The 20,149-nt window shown below is 37.4% G+C and overlaps 2 protein-coding genes across 9 annotated transcripts; both read left to right on the top strand.

Moving 5' to 3' along the window:
- Positions 1–2,875: 2,875 nt before the first annotated feature.
- LOC148295457 (uncharacterized) lies at positions 2,876–3,454 on the top strand. Its single transcript, XM_088250184.1, has one exon. The coding sequence runs from the start codon at positions 2,876–2,878 to the stop codon at positions 3,452–3,454; it is 579 nt and encodes a 192-aa protein (XP_088106310.1).
- A 3,613-nt stretch (positions 3,455–7,067) lies between these two features.
- LOC110767817 (protein ROOT HAIR DEFECTIVE 3-like) lies at positions 7,068–18,188 on the top strand. 8 transcript variants are annotated; one of them, XR_015834806.1, is made up of 24 exons: positions 7,068–7,286; positions 8,027–8,185; positions 8,577–8,643; positions 8,740–8,842; positions 9,553–9,623; positions 9,713–9,776; positions 9,866–9,931; positions 10,095–10,142; positions 10,224–10,286; positions 10,404–10,460; positions 10,975–11,124; positions 11,191–11,259; positions 11,346–11,437; positions 11,604–11,682; positions 12,062–12,227; positions 12,455–12,579; positions 13,409–13,671; positions 13,934–14,030; positions 14,117–14,290; positions 14,658–14,762; positions 15,185–15,234; positions 15,369–15,417; positions 15,604–15,643; positions 17,772–18,188. XR_015834806.1 is itself a non-coding variant. In XM_088251279.1 (23 exons), the coding sequence occupies exons 1-22, from the start codon at positions 7,226–7,228 to the stop codon at positions 15,394–15,396; spliced, it is 2,157 nt and encodes a 718-aa protein (XP_088107405.1). In that variant the 5' UTR covers positions 7,068–7,225; the 3' UTR covers positions 15,397–15,417; positions 15,604–16,292. The 8 variants fall into 8 exon arrangements, 5 of the variants coding, with proteins under 5 accessions (XP_088107405.1, XP_088107404.1, XP_088107406.1 ...); XR_015834805.1 differs by having other exon boundaries at positions 15,587–15,643; XM_088251279.1 differs by lacking the exon at positions 17,772–18,188 and having other exon boundaries at positions 15,604–16,292.
- Positions 18,189–20,149: the final 1,961 nt, after the last annotated feature.

Raw genomic sequence — 20,149 nt, 5'->3', positions numbered from 1 at the left:
CAGGATTTCAAGTTTCCACCCTGCGTTTAGGGATGAGCGGTCCAACCGGGGGACGAGCACTCTACAGCACACACGCTAGAAATATCCAACGCCATGTGTGGCCAACACCGAACACTAAGTCTTACGCGCGCAGACAATTTTATCACACGTCGGAATATCCAATGCCACATGTGACATACTAACAACCACCATATATGCCCACACACCGGAATCAACCAACGCCACGTGTGGGTCCAACAAACAAGGGAGGGTACTTAGCATAGTGCAATCACATATTCACATAACCATCACAAGGTATCTTAACTCATATAAATCTTTTGCCCACTTACTTCATCATAGTATGAATTGCAATTTCTCAAAACATAAAATCCATATTAAAAAACAACCATGATTCTTATATTGAAATAGGCAAAATTCCGATTTTGAGCAATGTATATATATATATATATATATCCCATATTTAATGCATATTAATTCAATCGATCAAAATAATGCACTTTCAAAACAAAGTCCACTCACAAATAGTCTCATGCTACTTGACCCTGAGAGAGTCCCACCTGCTGCGTACGCTTGGTCGGAGTATGTATTTCAGAATACGAGCACGACATTAATATAAAATGCTTTGAACGAGGACTTTCAATTAAAACCTTAATTTCCCGAGTTTCAAGTATAAGCACAAGGAACAACACGTTCCTAAAGTCCAACTACGTGTTTCGGATCATGCGATAGCCTCGGAAGACGCTCGGTCAACCGGGCAGTCAAACTTTCCAAATTGGGTCAACTGGGCCCACGAGACCCACGATCTCTGTTTTACGATCTGAAAGTTCCTATGGGTTCCACAAGGTTTAGATACACATCCTGCAAGTTTGGTCCGGATCGGACGGTCAGATCGGTCGCGATCGCATGATCGGACGGTTATCATTTAATGCAAACTTTAACTTATTGAATCGGAACATCCGGGGCTCTAATTCACGATCCACAAATTCCTACACGATCCTAGGGATGTCTACATCAACATATGATAAATTGGAGTCGATTCAACGGTTCGAACATACCGAACCTGGATAACGCCTAATAAGCGATATCCAATAGACGATCAAACAATAACCAAATTCATCTCTGAGCATACCGTCGTGCTCGGGACAACATAGGAATCATTTTAGGACTCAAAGACCGGCCAAAAGGTGGCCCACGGGCCGGCAGCACGTGGGTGTTCAAAGCGATTTCTGGCTATCGGAAAAACTTCAAACCACCAGTCGAGACCTATACCTACAAGATCAGTACATTGAGTAGAGCAACTTTTGTTCTTGGACCAACCCCAAAAAGTCACCGGAAGTGGTCGGAATTGAGGGCCGAAACCGGCCAAAATTGTAATCACTTAAATCCGTTTCAAAATACAGAAATTAATCCTAAACAACACAACCAGTAGCTAGAACACATCGAGAGGATGAGAAAACATACCAAGTTCCCAAAATTTGGTCGCCAGAAACGTCCGAAACGATCGATGGAAAAAGGGCAAAAATCCGATCGTAAATCTGCAATTTCCGGCAGCAACGCTGGCATATCCTGGCGAGGGAGTGGTGGAACGAAGAGAGGAAGAGGAGGCGGTCCTTTTGGGACCGGTGCCGCCAAAAATGGTGGCGTGAGGCGGTGGTGGTGGCTTTTAAAGCCACCAGCTAAATAGAAAAAATTGGGGGGGTGAGGGGTGAGGGGGTCTGTTAAGTAGGGAGAGAGAGAGAGAGAGAGAGAGAGAGAGAGAGAGAGAGAGATATATATATATATATATATATATATATATATATATATATATATATAAAATAGCATTTGAAAACCGTTCTGGATCTCCAAGAATTGAGACTACTAACAATGAAGTTGATATTAAGTTCTTTAAAGCCCGACCCAGGGCTATGTCCACAAATATGGAATTATCCTGTTAATCAACATGACAAAATTCGACGAGCTTACATTAACGCCGATCCATACCAACCTTTACTTTCCAAGTATCCAAAATTAGGATTAGTAACTCATTAGCGTAGCTTTCAAAGTTTATGGTTCAAACTATTTCCTTCGTGGTTAGATTATTCACCTTTGAAAGATGTAGCTTTTTGTCTACCGCGCTATCTTTTTAACAAACCATCTGGACATTCTGAGAAAAATGCTTTAACTCTTGAGGGATTTCAAAGTTGGAAGAAAGTTAGAGATAGAAAAAATTGTTTTTTTCTAAATCACGAGGGGAAAGATCTTAACTTCCCTCATAAAATTGCCGAAATATTATGTTTGAATTTGATGAATCTATCCCAGCATATATAGAAAGTCGTTCAGAATTATTCTTCCCAACAAATTGCAAACAATCGACTACAACTTAAGGCAACAATTGAAGCAGTCATGTGGCTTGCATTCCAAGGATGTGTTTTTAAAGGCCATGATGAAAAAAAGAATTCAATCAAACGTGGAAATTTTCTTCAAATGTTAGAAATATTGGCTGCGTATAATGAAAAAAGTTGATGGAGTTGTCTTAGATAAAGCTCCCAAAAATGCCTCTTACACATCACCACATATCCAAAAAGAAATTTTACATGTTTTTTCAACTACAGTGAAGAAAGCAATCTGTGAAGAAATTGTGGAATCAAAGTTTTGTATAATTGTTGATGAAGTGCGTGATGAATCTAAGAGAGAGCAAATGGCTATAGTGTTACGATTTGTTGACAAAGAATGTCTTATTCAGGAGCCTTTTTTTGGGCTTGTCATGTATCAAACGCTTAGGCATTAACTCTGAAGAAATTTATATACTCTATATTGTCTCATAATTCACTAAATATTCAAAATATTAAAGGACAAGGATACGCTGGTGCAAGTAACATGCTAGGATATTGGAATGAGTTACTATGTTTACTATGTTCATTGTTTAGCATATCGATTACAATTGGCATTAATTGCATCATCAAGAGAAGTTATTCATGTTCACCACTTTTTCACTAAATTGACTTCTATTGTCAATATTGTTGGTGCTTCATGCAAGCGTAATGAAGAACTAAAAAATGCTCAAGCTGCTGAAATTGAGCACATGATTGCAATTGATGAGCTCGTGACTGGGAAAGGAGTGAACCAAATTGGCACCTTACAACATGCTGGTGATACTCGTTTGAAATCAATTACTAGCTTGGTAAATATGTTTAGTGCAACATGCACAGTTCTAATTAATATAATTGATAACAGAACTACTTATTCTCAACGAGGAGATGCTGGTGCAGCTTATGAGCCGATGACTTCATATGAATTTGTCTTTATCTTACATCTTATTAAAGAACTTATGGAGATCACTAATGATCTTTGTCAAGCTTTGCAATGTCAATCCCAAGACATCATAAATGCCATGAATCGTGTTTCTTCCACTAAAGCACTCATCCAAGAATTAAGAGATGATAGGTTTGAGAAGACAACTTCAACATTTTGAGAGTGACATTGTTCGACTTCCAAAGTTCAAAAACTTGTCAACAATTTCTGATCTATCCCAATGGATGGTAACGACTAGAAGATCAACGACATATCCACTTGTTTATAGAGTGGTTGTGCTTGTGCTTACTCATCATGTTTCTACTACAACTGCAGAGCGATCATTTTATGCTATGCGTATAGTAAAAACTAGGCTTTGTAAAAAGATGGAAGATGAATTTCTCATAGACTCTTTGATTACATACATCGAAAGGGAAATTGCAAAAAAGTTTAGCATTGACTCAATCATAGATGGTTTTCGAGATATGAAAGAACGACGAGTGTTATTTTGATACCTAATTGAATAAACAATTGTTTTTTGCCTTTTATTTTTCCACACATTGTTAAGGTTGAAAAATTGAAATTTTTTAATGTCTTGTTTGGTTTATATGTTAGCCCCCCAACAAATAAATTCATGGCTCTGCCACTGCCCATGTCATCTGTCATATAGGTCATACTAAGGAGAACAACTTTAGATACCAACTTGTGCAGTCCCGTTCTCAAATTGATCTGCATTAGGAGTTGTCCCACCAAGTTGTTTTGGTCGTCTACTCTTTGAGCTATCTGGTTTACTTTAAGGCTGAGGTCTACTTAACTGCTTGGATCTGGATGAGAGAATTGTGTGGAGCCCAACTGCATGCGGGCTAGGGGTTCATTAGAGATGTATGGAGCAATCGTCAAACACGGGGGCAAAGGAAGGAATGGTTGTATATGCTCCAAGATGAGGCAGTAATTGGTGGCGGGGCCAGGATGGTGCATCTTGGATTCGGCTGTGAGGCTGTGCGACTGCAAGGAGGTTCCAGCAATAGGGCCTCAGGGTGGAGCCGTTTCGGCCATGGGGCCGTGCGGCAACAAGGATGTGGGCCACGCTGTCATGCCTTGAGGTGGAGAAACAGTCTCGGTCGCGAGACAGCGAGACATATGGCTTTGGTTAGTTGCAGCGGCCTTGCTTCGAGTGCGTATACTTCCAACCATGGTTGGAAGGCTTTGTTTGAGTGATGAATAAGAGGAAACAAATTCCTTTGATTCAAGAGCATGCGTTGAGTATAACTCGTGCTCTCAATGAAAGCACCAAAATGTTTGAGCACGGGGAATATTCGCACATAGATTCTTTGAACCTCGAACTTCCTTCTCTTTCTTCCCTACGAAAAAGGTTGAAGTAAATAGACCACACCAAGGGGTGTTGGCTAAAGGCCCTCAGATGCCTAAGCTAGTTCGATTGGACCTTGAAAAAGATACGATAATAGCTAAAGTGGTCGAAGTTTTCTCTACGGTACGAGAGAACCTGGTGGCTGGAGTCGAGAGAGAGAGAGAGAGAGAGAGAGAGAGAGAGAGAGAGTTTCGGCTAGGGATTTAGGATTACCTCATATGTTTGATTTGACCGTGGCAAACAATTAGGGAAAATAACCCTGGGGTGCAAGGCCCCAAACCAGGTAGATATTTATGTCGTCGCCATTAAAGTATTCATACATGTGACACATAGTTGCAGCCTTGAGGCAGATTATGGCTATGCACTATGCCATGAGGGCTGATCAATGTTTGTGGGTTGGGAGAGTCTGGCGTATTGTCACTTCTATTGTCCAAAAGTGACATTTATGATTTGTGTTTTTAACGGATTTGAAGCAGGTTTTGGGTCAGCTGATGACTTGACAGTTCTTATAAAATAAAAGAATTGTGGTTGTGATGTTTTGGATGTTATGATTACCTTGATTATACAAGGATTATACACCATTTGATGGGGTAGGGGCTAATCCTGCAGGTAGAAGACACCATGAACAGGGTAACCAAGGTTAGGAGCAGAAGGCTATGTTCGTGTACATGTTTTGCACAAGATGTGGTTTGAGCTTATTTAATTTGGTGTGAAGACTTCTGATGTGAGTATTAATTTCTGAGGAGCAGGATATATAATAGGTTGAAACTCAAATTATTATATATTGTTGGAATGTAATATTTGACTCAGAAGAGTTGAGTCTGTATTGACATTGTGGTTCAGAATGGGTTGTATTGTATAAAGAAAAAAAAATTCCTAGTATAATTGTTGAAGGTTCTACGCTTCACGTCTCGGATCGGTTTGTTTGTAATAACTTAAACATGTTATTTGTGGTTGGAAATTTGGGGCTTGATAGCCACCAACTTTGAGAGAGAGAGAGAGAGAGAGAGAGAGAGAGAGAGAGAGAGAGAGAGAGAGAGAGAAAGAAAGAGATTCCTCCATTTTGTTTGTCTTGGAGTTTCCTATTTGCAAGAGAGATTTGGAGACAAGAGGGAGATTAGAGAGTGTTGTGTTTGCATCTTTGACTTGTTTTGGTGTTGCACAACACATTGGGTTAGCTCTCTCTTTCTTGGTTTACTTGGTGTGTTAGCAATTTAGTGAGCTACAAGGAGAGTTTGTAAGATTCTCTTCTTTTGTTATTGTTGCTCTTTTGTTTATGAATTACACATTTGTATTAGCTCTCTCTTTTGGGTATTTGTATGAGCAAAAAATTAGAACTTTATTCTTGGCTCATTTGGTATGAGAATGGATTTGGGTGTATGTGGGATTTGGGGTTGTGAGAGCTTAAACACTCTTTTGTAATCTCCTTTGTTATTAGTGAATATAAACCTCTGTGTTATTTTTGGTTTATCTGCATCTGTCATGTCTTGTCTTTGTTATATTTTGGTCTCATATTTGACGTTTGACATTTCCACGCACAACATTGTCCACTTGTTAGGCTTCAAAATTGGCCATGTGGCATCCCATACAAATAGTCTTTTTTATTTGAGATATTTAGTCAAATACTCATTCTTAGCACTAATGATATAAATAAACCCTACATCATTTAATGTCACATCCTAGATCAGTTCCGCCGTAACGATATTGTCCACTTTGGACCCCTGCCCTCACGGTTATGTTTGTGGGAACTCACGAGCAACTTCCCAGTGGGTCACCCATTCTGGGATTGCTCTAGCCCAAACTCGCTTAACTTCGAAGTTCCCATGGAATCCGAAGCCAATGAGCTCCCAAAAGGCCTCGTGTTAGATAAAGGTGGGCATGTACATATAAGGAACATCACCCCCTCTATGTTGGTTAATGTGGGATATTACATTTAATTTCTATAAATGTACCCAAAAAATGATAACTGACCCTATTGAATTTATTTTTTATTATTAAATTACTTTGATGCCCTATTGTGTGTTTTGGGTTTTTTTATGAGGTTTTGGGGTTGGATTTGTTTTAAGAAATCGATAGTTGTTTTATAATTTATAAGAAGTTAAAAGTCTCTTTGTTCTATTGTAAATGGACTTTGGGTGTATTTTTAAAGTCCATTTCATATAGGGTATTTTTATCATTTGAGCCCCGTATTGGGTATAATGGTGAATCCCCCTTTTTATTTTAGGTTGTAGTGTCGGCCATTTCTGGCCTTGTGAGTTGTGAGTAGTGTCAAACGCGTACAGTTTGGCTAAAACACCAGTTCGAGAAGATGCTACGTACGTAAGTAGTAGCCCTTCCAATAAAGTCAATACAAATTGTTTAGAGTACTAACCCGCTAGAGGCTATTATAAATATTGGATAGCACCCTATTATAAATATTATATAGCAACCTGCTTCATTGAAGGTGAAAAAGAAAAAGAAAAAAGAAAAAAACAGCAACCACCACCACCTCCGCAACAACAACGTCAAAGCAAACGCTTTGGGCCAGGAATCTCTCTCGTCAACTAAAAGCTCCTCTTCACACTTTTGATTTCGAATCGCAATATGGAAGCTGCCAGCAGCTCTCGGGGATTGCTTAATGGGGAAGAAATCCTTGAAGGAAATGGTGAGTCTTTTAAGTAGTTGTGGTGATTATCAGTTAATGTTGTAGTTGTGGTACCGGAAGTTACTTTAGTATATAGTTTGCTAAGTTATTAAAACCAAGAATCTCACGGTTAGATTGATCTCGCGACACACCTCTCTTTGTAGGAATTTTTCTGTCATGTGCATGGCTTTATTTGGCATGCATATACATAATTCAGCCGTCCGATTATTGGAAGCATTGGCTTTACACCGACCTGAATCCGGCTACATCGCCGGAGTGAAAGCTTTTTTTTTTTTTTTTTTGGGGTCAATGGAGCGAAAGCTTCGCCGTTTAACTGGAAAGTGTGATTCTTGTTGGGTTGTTCCTTGTTTGTTCTTCAGCTGTAAGATGGGAATGATCAAGTTTTTTGTTTGTTTTATAAATATTTCTGGGATAAACAATTTTTTTTATAGAACTTACAAGTTCCAGGAAATATATATTGATGTGGGACGAAGAGGAGAAATATATAATTAATGGGTACAAATGCAATTTGGTTTTTAATAACAAATAGAAACAATGGAAGGGTCAACGAAGAAAGAAAAAGAAAAAGGAAATCATTTTAAAAAAAAGCTGCCGTGTCCTGTCTGAAATATATTGACTTTGTAAATTGTACAGATATTGGTCTTCTTCTTTCCATGGGACGTTCCTTAGCTTTGGAAATCCAAGGCTTTTGTTGATTTTTTCCATCTAAGTCTAACGTATTTCAGCATTTTCTCATCCAGCAACAGAGAGCAGTGATGATCACTGCTACTCTACTCAGCTTATTGATAGTGACGGAGAGTTCAAGGTCACTGAATTTGAAGAGTTCATCAAAACCACGAAGTTCGCTGAACGAGGGCTTACTTATTCTGTTGTCGCCATTGTTGGCCCACAAAGTAGTGGTATGCATTCTTATTTATTTTCATCTTCATTTGTGTTTGTTGCTTGGTTGAGGATTTGCATATGATGAAATGTGTTTCATTTAAGTTCTCCTACTTTAGAATGCCAAAAAATAACACCCTGGTGATAAATTACATGAAGTAAAGTTTTGAGTGTTTTGAAACGCTGCTACCATGTTTTGAAGCTTAAAGCTTATCACATGGAGAAGAAGACGGGTTAACGTAGTTTTTGTCTTTAAAGGCATGGATATGATCACATAAATTCCTATGGAGTCTTTTCTCTGTTTTCTTATCTGATACTCATATATGTTTAAGCTCTATTGGATTCATTTGTTTGTTTGTTTTTGTTCTTTTTTTTTGGTATAATTCTTTTTACTATTAATTATCTTTCCAGGAAAGAGCACACTAGTAAATCGTTTGTTTCAGACCAACTTTAAAGAGATGGAAGCCCTTAAAGGAAGGCAAGTTCTCGCATAATGCTCAAAATGAAAAATTATTTGTCTTTAATATTTTTTCTTATTCACCAGTAATATGACGGCATATGCTTATTTTTCCAGGTCCCAAACAACAAAAGGTATTTGGTTGGCAAAATCTCCCAGCATTCGGCGGTTCACTCTTGTCATGGACATAGAGGGTACAGATGGGAGAGAAAGAGGAGAGGTGCCTTTGACACCCTGCTTTTTGTTTTCATCAAATTTCAATATATGATCATGCTTGAATTTATTGTCATTACTGGCATTCTGTTGGTGGCCCAACCCATGAATTCATTGCTGGGTTACTTCTTGCATATGTTCTACTCATGGTTTTCTCGATGATCACTTTTTAGTGCCGACTCCCGCTGCCTTTTGCTTCCTCCTACTTGTAGCTTACAGATGACTGATAGATACTCTGCTCTTACTAAGGGATCAGTTTTCAAATCCGGATTTACCGGTTGTTTTTCTTTGCTGCAATTACTTAAGCTTTCATATCTAAAATAGTGAAATCCTTTGCGTTTTATGCTACCCTTGCCGATAGCATCCTTTCATTTGTGAAATTTATGTAATGCTACTGTCTGATATTATATACCTGTCATGCAACTTCCCGACAAGTTCAACTTTTCTGTACAGAGAAAGAAATCCTCAGTTTTTGGCTAATGCTTCTCTGTTAGACTGATCTCAAAATGTTATGCCGCAACACCAACTTCAAGAAAGTGGATTCTTAAATATATTCACTCTTCTTTCCAAGTTTTAAAAATAATGCATCATTCTATCATGATTGTTTTTCGAGGTTGCAATCTACTTATCGAAATGTAAATCGGATCTCACTGTCAAGCAAGCAGGCGCCAAAGTGTATATTCTCTTGTTGTTTATCATTCCGTTTTTTATTTACAGGATGATACAACATTCGAGAAGCAGAGTACCCTTTTCGCCCTTGCTGTTTCAGATGTAGTGCTCATTAACATGTGAGGTTTTTGTTTTTGCCCATATTTATTGACTGTTTGGGATTTGTACTTTTTCTGTCGGTGTGATTAATCTTCTTTATAATTTTAAGGTGGTGCCAAGACATTGGCCGTGAGCAAGCTTCAAATAAGCCTCTTCTAAAAACTGTGTTCCAGGTACTTTCTTCCTACCTACTGTGATTAAACAGTTAGTTTAAATTTCAAAAGCTTGATCTCCTGAAATTTATGCTTGAATTTGCTAACAGGCGATAATGCAATTTTTTAGTCCGCGTAAGTCAACTCTAATATTTGTCATCCGTGATATGACGAAGGTTCGTTCTTCTCTTTTGGCATTCTATGTGATACCTTGAGATGGAGCCAATTTTCCTTTGTATTTGTTATTCATTTGCAGTGTCTGTTGCATTGTTCTTGGTACAAGGCCATTCCACTCTAGGCTGAGTTTTTTATAGTGCAGTTGTCCTTCTTTGTTTGTAGACGCCATTGGAGAATTTAGAACCTATTCTTAGAGAAGACATTCAGAAGGTAAGTCATCTGGTGCTTTATTTTGTTATTGTCTTAGTCTTTTAGTGTTGTTTTTTTTACCCCGTCTCTCCTTTTCTGCAGATATGGGACTCTGCTCCTAAGCCTGAAGCCGACAGGAATACTCCATTAAGTAAATTTTTTAATGTAAGATGTCATGCTTATATAACTTATAAGAATCAATGGTGATTTGATGCTATTGTGGTGAAAACTATCAATCATGTGTATTGATTGGCGATGTGTTATGTACTACTAAATGGCTAGGTTGAGGTTGTTGCTCTTTCAAGTTGTGAACACATGGAAGACAAATTTACAGAGGAGGTATGATTTTTCTTCTCTTTGAGCCTTGGACACCATGTTAAATTGAAAATATGATGTAGTATTTGTTCATAGAATACAAAATAAGCTTTAAATTGAAAATATTTTGATACTTATGGATACTTTAAATTTCATCTGGGAAGGAGTGTGAAAGGATTTTCCTGAAAAGGGAAAGAAGAAAATAACTAGAGGAGTTAGGTTTCTCAAATGTTGCGGCATATTTTATTTCAACAACACTTTGGCGACAACCTTTTAAATTACTTCTGCTCGCCATTTCCTCTCTCATCTTTGGTTTCGTTCCAGTTTCTGCTTAAACAAACCGATTGTCCCATTTCTATTCTTAGTCTAAACTTCCCGAGTATTCAAATGGGACAAACCGATTGTCCCATTTCATCTTGTGCCTGATTGACTTTTTTCTATTCGATTTTAGTTTAGAATACAAATAACGTTTTGCTATATGAAGACATTTGACATGTTGTTGTTTTCTTTCTTTTGTAACGTATGTTTGTGAATTAAGGTTGGTTGCATGAGGCGGCAATTCTTCCGTCCTATTGAACTTGGTGGAGATCAAAATGCGGTAGTTCCTGCTTCAGGATTTTCTCTCAGTGCAGTCAAGATATGGGAAGACATCAAACAAAACAAAAATCTTAATATTCCTTCCCACAAGGTAAAACTGCTAATATGATATATGCATGTAAATTTGAATAAGCCATCCATAACTCTTCTGTTGCAGGTCATGGTGGCTACTGTACGTTGTGAAGAGATTGCCAATGAGAAGTATGCTGCTTTTGCTGGAAATGAGGTACCTGTTTTTCCTATATTTCCTTATTTTCCATCTTCTCTTCGAACCTAGTTCGATGGCCTTGAATTGCTTTGGAATTGTCACAGGAATGGAGGCAGTTGGAAAAGGCTGTTCAATCTGCTACTCATCCTGGCTTTGGAAATAAGCTCCGTATAATGCTTGATACTTATATATCAGAGTATGCATCTTTCATTTGAATTTCTCAGCTCGTAGGCTAAATGATAAGATTTGATTTAGTGAGATAAGCTCTGTTCATTGACTCGTCAAGATCCTCTTAATTGAGCAGCACTCACTTTGGTTGAATGGTTCCTTACTTTTAGTTTTATTTGTTTTAACAATTCTAGGTATGATGGAGAGGCTACATATTATGATGAAGGTGTCAGATCTGAGAAGCGCAAGCAGCTTGAAGAAAAATTGCTGAAAGTAATGAATCTGGATATCATTTTTTGTCAAACTATATTACAATGTGTTCCCCCTCCCCTTCTTTCCTTGTGCTATAGATAATGGATGGCTGAAATATAACAGTGCAACCGAGACTTAACAGTTTCAGATTTTTAGAAAATTTTGCCTCAAAGACCAAATTGTGTTTGTTGTTCTTTTGGTTGTGGCTGATTAGATTTCTGTCCTGCATCATCCTCCAATCTTCCATGTCTTTAAATTTTACAGAGGCTTTTTGATGCTTTCCTAGTGCGTGGAAGTAGGTGAACTGATTTTACCCCTTTTTTTCCTTCAGGAAAGAATGACTTTCCAATTTTAATTATCAGTTCAATTACCTTATTGATTGTTTTCACTATTTTGTTAGCTTGCTCAACCTGCATTCAAAGCTTCTCTGAAACATATAAGATGTTCTACTCTGGATAAGTTCAAGGAAGCATTTAAGAGGGCCTTGGACGGGCAGGAGGGATTTTCTGTGGCTGTTTCTAAGTGTACCGAGTATTTAATGGCTCGATTTGACGAAGACTGTGCAGGTATGTTTTGGAAATGCCAATCCTTGAGCCAAAATTGAAAACTAAAGCATAAAACTCAAAAGATGAAATACAAAAACTAAGAGTTCAGTGAAATTTTGCTTCCTGCCAATTAGTCAGTCAATTACAATTGAAGATATCATTAATGAGCCTTTTGAATTGGCGTCATTAATATGTGTTTCACTTGTTTGTAAAGTACAATGAGATTAATTAACACGTTATTTATGCAGATGCTACTATCAAACAAGCAAACTGGGACACATCTAAAGTAAAGGATAAACTCAGGCGTGAAATAGAAGCCCATGTTGCTTCAGTTCGTTCTGACAAGATAACTCAACATACTGCACTTTGTAAGGTATAATAGCATATATTTGTTCGTTGTCTCTTCTGAAATAGTTCGGGTTACTAGTATTCATAAATTCAATGTAGTTTTGAGATGTTTTTTTGTTTGAAAACAAAAATTGTATTCAATCCCTATATGTGTTGTACTAACGGTACCAATAGGAGTACACTATCTATCCAAATTATGGACCGATATTGTCCCCACCTTAACCACCTAGGAGAGAGAAGGCCCAATAGACCTTTAGGTGTAGGGTTTTATTACAAAATGCCTCGGTACAATTATGAGTGGACCACCTATATTTAAGCTGTAGATTATTGTTATATTCTCCGATGTGGGACTTACACATCATGACTTGTATCGAGCCACCTAAACTAACAATCTCCACCTTAGTGAGATCCAAGCCAAGGTAACCCTCCCATTTACAACATTCGCACTTTCCAAGAGTACACTCTCACAACTCCACCTTTCGACAAGGATTTTCTTGAGCCTTGCTAGGAGTCCTTGCTCCACCTAGTTGGATGCCACTAGGATTTCCTTGAGCCTTGTCTTTACTCCACTAGCCCTTGCTCTACTAGCCCGCTCCACCTCTCTTCGTCGATCCAAGAATTTTTACTTGAGTCATCTCCTTGAACATGTCAATGGCTCCACTTTGAACCAAGTGTGTTGTAGCCGAACTAGGCTCTAATACCAATTGTTGTACCAAAGGGCCCAATAAGAATCCACTATATCTTTCCAAACCATGCACTAATGTTGTCCCCACCATAACCACCTAAGTCCAATCCTTGGGTTGACTATATTTCCCAGGAACTTGGATGATTCATGATGTAACTATACAATGCAGGAAAGGTTGGAGGAGTTGTTATCAGGACCAGTGAAAGACCTTCTAGAACAAGCTAGTAATGGGACTTGGCCCACAATAAGGAAACTTCTCCAGCAAGAGACTGAATCAGTTTCTTCTGGGAGCTGGAATGCACATCGTCACTTTGATATAGACGAACAAACCAAAGCCGAAATACATGCAAGTCTAGAAAAACATGGAAGAGGTGTGGTTGAAGCTAAAGCCAGGGAAGAGGCTGGAAGGGTTCTGACGTCTATGGTGGCCAGGTAGGAAATTATTACAATGGTAAAATCAGTGGTTTAACCTTGTTTGAGATTTTATCGTGTGCAATTAAGATTTTTTTGTTTTTTTTTTAGGACTTTTCCTATCGAGAGAGGCGATAATATACTAAACTCTCACACACACTACACGGTTGCTAAGACTCGAACCCAAGACCTCGCCTGGAGTAACAAATACTCCAAACCACTACACTAGTGGGTCCTTTGCAACATATGTAGCCATTATTCTGATGATTTAAATTGCCTATAGGTTTTCAAGAAATTTTAGCCACGATTCTGATTCAATCCAACGTGTTTGGAACCCGCGGGAAGATATTAGAGCAATCGCCGAAACTGCTCGTTTTGCAGTATGTCACAATTAATATTACATATATTGAAACTTGAGTTTGAATTTGACGTGAAGTTCTGTTAACTATACTGTTAATTTTTTCAGTCCCTAGAGGTGCTTTCTGTTATGGCTGCGATCCGTTTGGATGGTGATGATCCTGGTGATCATATTAAAAATATTCTATACCTTGCCTTACTGGGTTCCAGAAATGCTCCTACTAATGCTAGAGATAGGCGTGTCACAACAGTTGACATACTGGCCCCAAATACTTGGGAAGAGGTGACCCTTCTTTTATACATTATGTTGCTTGTAATTTTCTAATTTGTATCGCATGTCCAATCTTTTAGAAATTATTGTTCGCATATAGGTCTTCCAAACCAAGACTGTTACTTTCTGGTTCTTAAGCTTCAATACTCTAAGACCATGGGCATGCAAGTGTCTTTGTGAAAAAACAAAAGCGATGCTATATCAGACATATAATTCAAAATGTTTTCATATATCCTTGCCGAAAATGTGGGCTGCAAAGTGCAAAGTGCCTCCCTCCCTCCCTCCCTCCCCAAATCTCTCTGATGTGCTCATTTTGTGGTAGCCTCTTATTCTCATGTAAGCACCATGTAGCTTTTGTGACTTTCCCCCCTCTATACAGGTTCCATCATCGAGAACATTGATCACACCCTTTCGATGCAAACATTTGTGGAGGCAATTCATAGAACATACCGCGGAAATTGTCTCTAAGGCCATTGCTGAACGGGTATGATATTTCACCTTTACATGGTCATGAAGATTTTTTCTATCTTTCTACGTACTATTATATAAAAAGAACAAATAAATGGAAACTGTATAGTTTTGTTTGTCTCCCATAATGTGTGTTATTTGATTGGCTGTTATGGAAACTATTTCATTAATTATGCACTAATATTGATCTAATGCATGCATAATATTGCCAGTCCTGTAGATTTTGTTTAATTTGAAATATAAGGGTCAGTATGATTTTGCTAGAGGAATTTTGTACAGAATGCTGTTATATTTTTTTTTCTCTTTTTAAATTCTGAACGCATCAATGGTACGTAATTGATAATGGTCCCGAGTTAAATTTGTACATACTTGTTGAGGTGTATGCATGGATGTGCGTGTCGTACAAGTATCTTTATCGATGGCTGTTTTGCTTTTCAGGAGAGCAACAGGAGTTTCCTGGGTCTCAATTTCTTTAGCAGACTTTTAAGGTATATATATATATATATATATATATATACGTCCCCTAAATAGATGATGTTGGTGTTCTGTCGTGGAGTTTTATCCTTTGTGTCTGAGTTGCTATCTTTGTTGCTCTTTTACTCATTGAAGCCCTACGGTGCAGGTTTGTCACCAGGTGTTTCTGCTGCTGAAATCCGCGAGTGTTAACTTATGTGAGTGTCACATTTTGTTTTTATTATTGTTTGTTTATCATTCTCTCTCCTCCCTCCTCCTCCCTCCACCCTCCCCCTACCATATAGTTTGTTGCATGAAAGCTGTTCTCAAAACACAAGTTGGATGTATGGACACTGACACCAAACTTTTAATACTCATTTGTAGCAGTTTTGTTATGATTCCAGGTGAGGGTAAAGAGTGACAAGACAAAATGGTGGGGTCCAGGTGAGGTCAAACCAAATTGTATCATCTTAAACGAAAAGGAGAAAAAAAAAAAAACCAAATAAACTAGTTAGTAGATCTGTTGTATTAAAATTCTGAATTTTATTTGTATTTGTTTACTCCAAATCTGCTAGCCTTTGTAGATCATGTCAAAAGATTGTGTTAATTGCGAGCGTGCCATTATTGGTAGGTAGTAATAAACCCTATAGTATTATAACAAGGGGCAAGTAAAATCTATTGTATCATGTTTTAAATTGGAAATCAATAACGATACGGGCAGATCCGGATTCGGATCCTCTGCTTGGATTTTCTTTACCATGATCTGCTTGACTTCTTTCCGCCACACGCCACCTCATTAAAATTTAATCCAATGGATTTAAAGTTGACACATCATCCTTAAAACAAAACCCTAATTTCCTCATAATTAAAAAAGAAAAAACAAAACCATAATTGACCTAACGTGAAATTAACCTTCTGCAACTGCTTGGTCTTTTTCCTTCTTCCTTTCTATGCAACGTCTGCCCCAAAATTCTCACCCTTGCCCTCTCAATCCAAAATTCAATCTTTCTTGTCGAAAACTAATTAGTTGGTGACTATAATGTTGTTTTGAATAATATTGATGAGTAGTACATCCTTTTATCTTTTATTCTTTTGATCTAGTGTAACTTGATTTTTTATTTTGGTGTGTTTATGGCTTTGCATTGAATTCAAGAAATTTTCAGAGAATTAAAAAAAATGGAATAACATAATAGGTTAGATAGAGAGCAAAACAATCTGTTATTTCCAGAAGAAAAAAAATAGCTACAGGCAAGCATTTGTCTTCTTTGCATTGATTTTAGGTTTTAGGCTTTGCAATTGATACTATAGTTGCAAGATTGGACATACGGGAGATTGGAAATAACTAATTTTCACAGGAGAAGAGGAGAGATTGTTGATTGGGAAGAGACAAAACGGCTGCAACAATACAAGTTAGGTTAATTATTCTTTTTCAGATCAGAGTGTTAAATTTTTTGCCTTTAGATCAAATTTAAATGAGATGGCCAGTGGTGAAGAGAAGTCAAGCAAATAATGGCAGAGAAAAACCAAAAAGAGGATCCGGATCCACTACCTGGATCCTTTGCTTTGATTTTCTCTGTCATGATCTGCTTGACTTTTGTGCTCCAATACACGCCACCTCATTAAAATTTAATCTAAAGGGTTTAAAGTTTAACACAGCATCTTTAAAACAAAAACCCAATTTACTACTAATTAAAAAACAAACAAAAAAACCCCTAACCCAACTAACGACCTCTACAAGCTTTCCTTCCCCAAAACCTCTTTAATCTCCTCTTTCCTTTCTACAAGATAAAAAAAATAGAGTTTTTCTATTTAAACCTCATACTCTTCTTTGTTCACCCCAATACTTAAATCATTAAGCTCTTAAATTTTATTATTGTGTAAAAAGACAAAAAAAGGTCATCCATCTTATTATTGTGTTTAAACCCCATACTTTTCTTTGGTTCCTGATTGCTCAAATTAAGAACATAATTCACTGCTATGCTATCAACAACAAAAAAACAGATCTTAATTTTTTTTTTTAAAACAACAAAAAAACAGAAACCACTGCCTGCAAAGTCTAGGCAATCATCGAGCTCTCTCATGATGACTGCTCTTCATTTGTCATTCATGAAGACATAAAGATACCCACTTGTAATTCTATCGCTATTATCTTCTTGACTACTTGTCTTCTTCTTTTTCAGGGAGAGTAATTTTTGTATTTGTCTTTTCTGAATTTGTAATTGTTTCCCTGAAGTTGCTGTTATCTGGGTTATTTATTATTCTTTATGGTATTTATTTGAAAGGATCCTCAGTAGTTGGTTTAGTATTTCTTCAAATTTTGGTTGCATTTTCCTTTTCTTTGGGTTCATATCATCTGGGTTCTTGGTGATTGTTAATTGCATTTGTGCAAATGGGTTTTTAGAGGTGACGTTAAGTTTTTTTTTTTCTTGTTGCATTAGTTTTCATTTTATTTATGTTCTTAAGGATTCTAGTAATTACTAACTTAGGTGCTTAAATTCATAGTGTTAATTATGCAATTTGTTTTCATTTGGTTCTGGACGACTGAGATAAAAATTTGGTGGCTTGATCCTAGTGTGGCTGTGGAAATTGATGGAACCCCAAGAAAAGAATGAGGAGAGCCGTTTCAGAAGATATGGACCAAGAAAAGACTGAGGTGCCTAAAACTCCTGCCGCACCAAACACTCGAGAAGGGCTCCGGCTGCTTCTGCTCGACATAACACCACACAGAAGGAGAAAGTGGGGTGTGGGGTGTGAGGCTGATGAGTTTTTTTTAATTATTTTTTTCTCATGGGAGTGTATTTAGGGGGTAATTTGGGAAGATAGTAGGGTTTACTTAGAAATTGTGAAAATTTGAATTAGAATTGGGCTGAACTTAGAATATGGGGTGAACAAAGAGAAGTGCGGGGTTTAAATAGAAAAAACAAAAAATATCTTCCCATATTGTTAGACCCGTTCAACCTTGACCCAAATGTACATAAAGAATATACTATTTTTATTACTCAAAACACAATACAATAACATCATTACAATACTAACTAAACTCCTAGTATATAGTCAGTTAATTGCTAATGCAAAAGACTAAAACACTCTTAGCATCCCATCACATATCCATTGTTTGAAGAGGGTGGTTCCAAAAAAAAAGTATTCCTTTGTTGTTTTCCTAGATAAAAGAGAAATCATGTTTCAATATCTGGATTCCGTGTTTGTTTGATTACATGCTTTTCTCTTATGTTTTGTCCCAGCCACATGCTCTTATTTATTGGTCCCTTCTACATGCTCTTCTATATTTTTTTGGTTTTCTTCCTATCTGTGCAACACTTCAAAACTTCCCCTTTCTCACCGAAACTAGTTGGTTTTCTGTCTGGCTTTGAATTGGATTTCAATGTTTTGGTATCATCAGGAGAAACAAATCAAAAAAAAGTCTAAAAGATCAAATCCAACAGGGCGTAGGGAGCACAGTAAAGAAAAAAAAAAGTCTCAGGATTACCGCAAACAAACCAACAAAAGAATACAAAAAGTTGTCTTTAATCAAACCAATACAAAATAAGAAAATTACATTTTCTCCCATTAAAAAAAAAATTTATTGTGCAATTGGGTGGAAAAGCTGCAGAGAAAGAAAGAAGAGAAAAACAGTTGAAAAGGAGGGATGTTGAAGAGAAAGGAGATGGAAAAAAAAATTGCAGGAGTTAAGTTTCTTGATAGTTCAATTAGGGTTTTTTTTTTGTTTTTTAATTAGTAGTAAATTAGATTTTTATTTTAGAGATGATGCGTCAAACTTTAAATCTCTTAGATTAAATTTTCATGAGGTGTCATATGAAGGTGAAAAGTCAAGCAGATCATAACAGAGAAAATCAAAACAGGATCCGGATCACTTTTTTTTTTACCACTTAGTACTGTATATATATAAAATTCTATATATATATATGTGTGGTAGAAAGAACATCATCTATATCCTCCTGTGTAGTGTAGGGGAACTAGTGTGTACCTTATTAGCTAGTCTCCTAATGGCATTGTATCCCATGAAAATCAAACAGCCAATTGCCCAAGGAGGTAGTTGAAAACGCGCGTTGGCCTCCTAAAAAGTAAAACAGCATGTTGAATTAATGGACTAGGTATGAGTGTGAGTAAGTTAAATTCAGAGAGATTTTTAAGCTGATGAAATGCATCATTCAAGAGTAAGTTTATCTAAACCTAAAGAAAACCTGAAACAGACTTTAACTATAGTTCCATAACAGCAGGCGATCAAATAACAAAACTATTTATAGTTCACGTATAGTTTCCATTTATTATTAATAGGTGAGATATCATACTTGTTCAGCAATGGCCTTCGAAACAATGGCTTTTGTGTTTTACTTGAATTCCTCCCACGACTCTTTGCATTTAAGAGGTATGATCAATGTTTTTGATGCTGGAAACTGTAGGAAGGGGAAAGTCAGAAAACCTTATATATGGTCTTACGAGAGAGAGAGAGAGAGAGAGAGAGAGAGAGAGAGAGAGAGAGAGAGAGAGAGAGAGAGAGAGAGAGAGAGAGAGAGAGAGAGAGAGAGCTGGAAGGCCGGCCCAAATTCAATGGGTCAAAGTCCGTTTTGGCCTATACTATATAGCCATGGGAGAGCTGGCCTTGCGTGGGGTAGGGATTAGGTCAAGTGTTTAAACTCAAGCCCAATGCGGCCCGGCCTGCTCAAATTCTAGGGATTGAAAAAATTACAATGTAAGTGTTTGTCTTGGACTGGGTTGTTGAAGAATATAATGAATGGTTCCACTACTAATATCACCGATGCCTTTTGTGATAAAACCCCACACCTACTGGGCTTTGTAGGTGGTTAAATTGGAGACAATATCTGTGTTGTTAGTAGTGGGCCGTTGGTCTATCTCTCTGAATTTAACATGGGTTTCTCCTTCAATGTGAGTGTCACATTTTGTTTTAATGATTTTTCTATCACTCTCCCT

Source organism: Prunus avium, chromosome 3, assembly GCF_965620075.1.
Source record: "Prunus avium chromosome 3, drPruAviu1.hap1.1, whole genome shotgun sequence".
NCBI classification, from domain to species: Eukaryota; Viridiplantae; Streptophyta; class Magnoliopsida; order Rosales; family Rosaceae; genus Prunus; species Prunus avium.
The sequence above is the reverse complement of the archived record's forward strand: the minus strand, read 5'-3'. Positions and strand labels throughout refer to the sequence as shown.

Excerpts from the sequence above, each read along its gene's own strand:
- LOC148295457 (XM_088250184.1), top strand. The coding sequence starts at position 2,876 with ATGAGTTACTATGTTTACTATGTTCATTGTTTAGCATATCGATTACAA.
- LOC110767817 (XM_088251279.1), top strand. The coding sequence starts at position 7,226 with ATGGAAGCTGCCAGCAGCTCTCGGGGATTGCTTAATGGGGAAGAAATC. Across the intron at positions 14,031-14,116 it reads CCGAAACTGCTCGTTTTGCA|TCCCTAGAGGTGCTTTCTGT; the intron begins GTATGTCACAAT and ends TAATTTTTTCAG. Across the intron at positions 14,291-14,657 it reads CCCCAAATACTTGGGAAGAG|GTTCCATCATCGAGAACATT; the intron begins GTGACCCTTCTT and ends CCCTCTATACAG.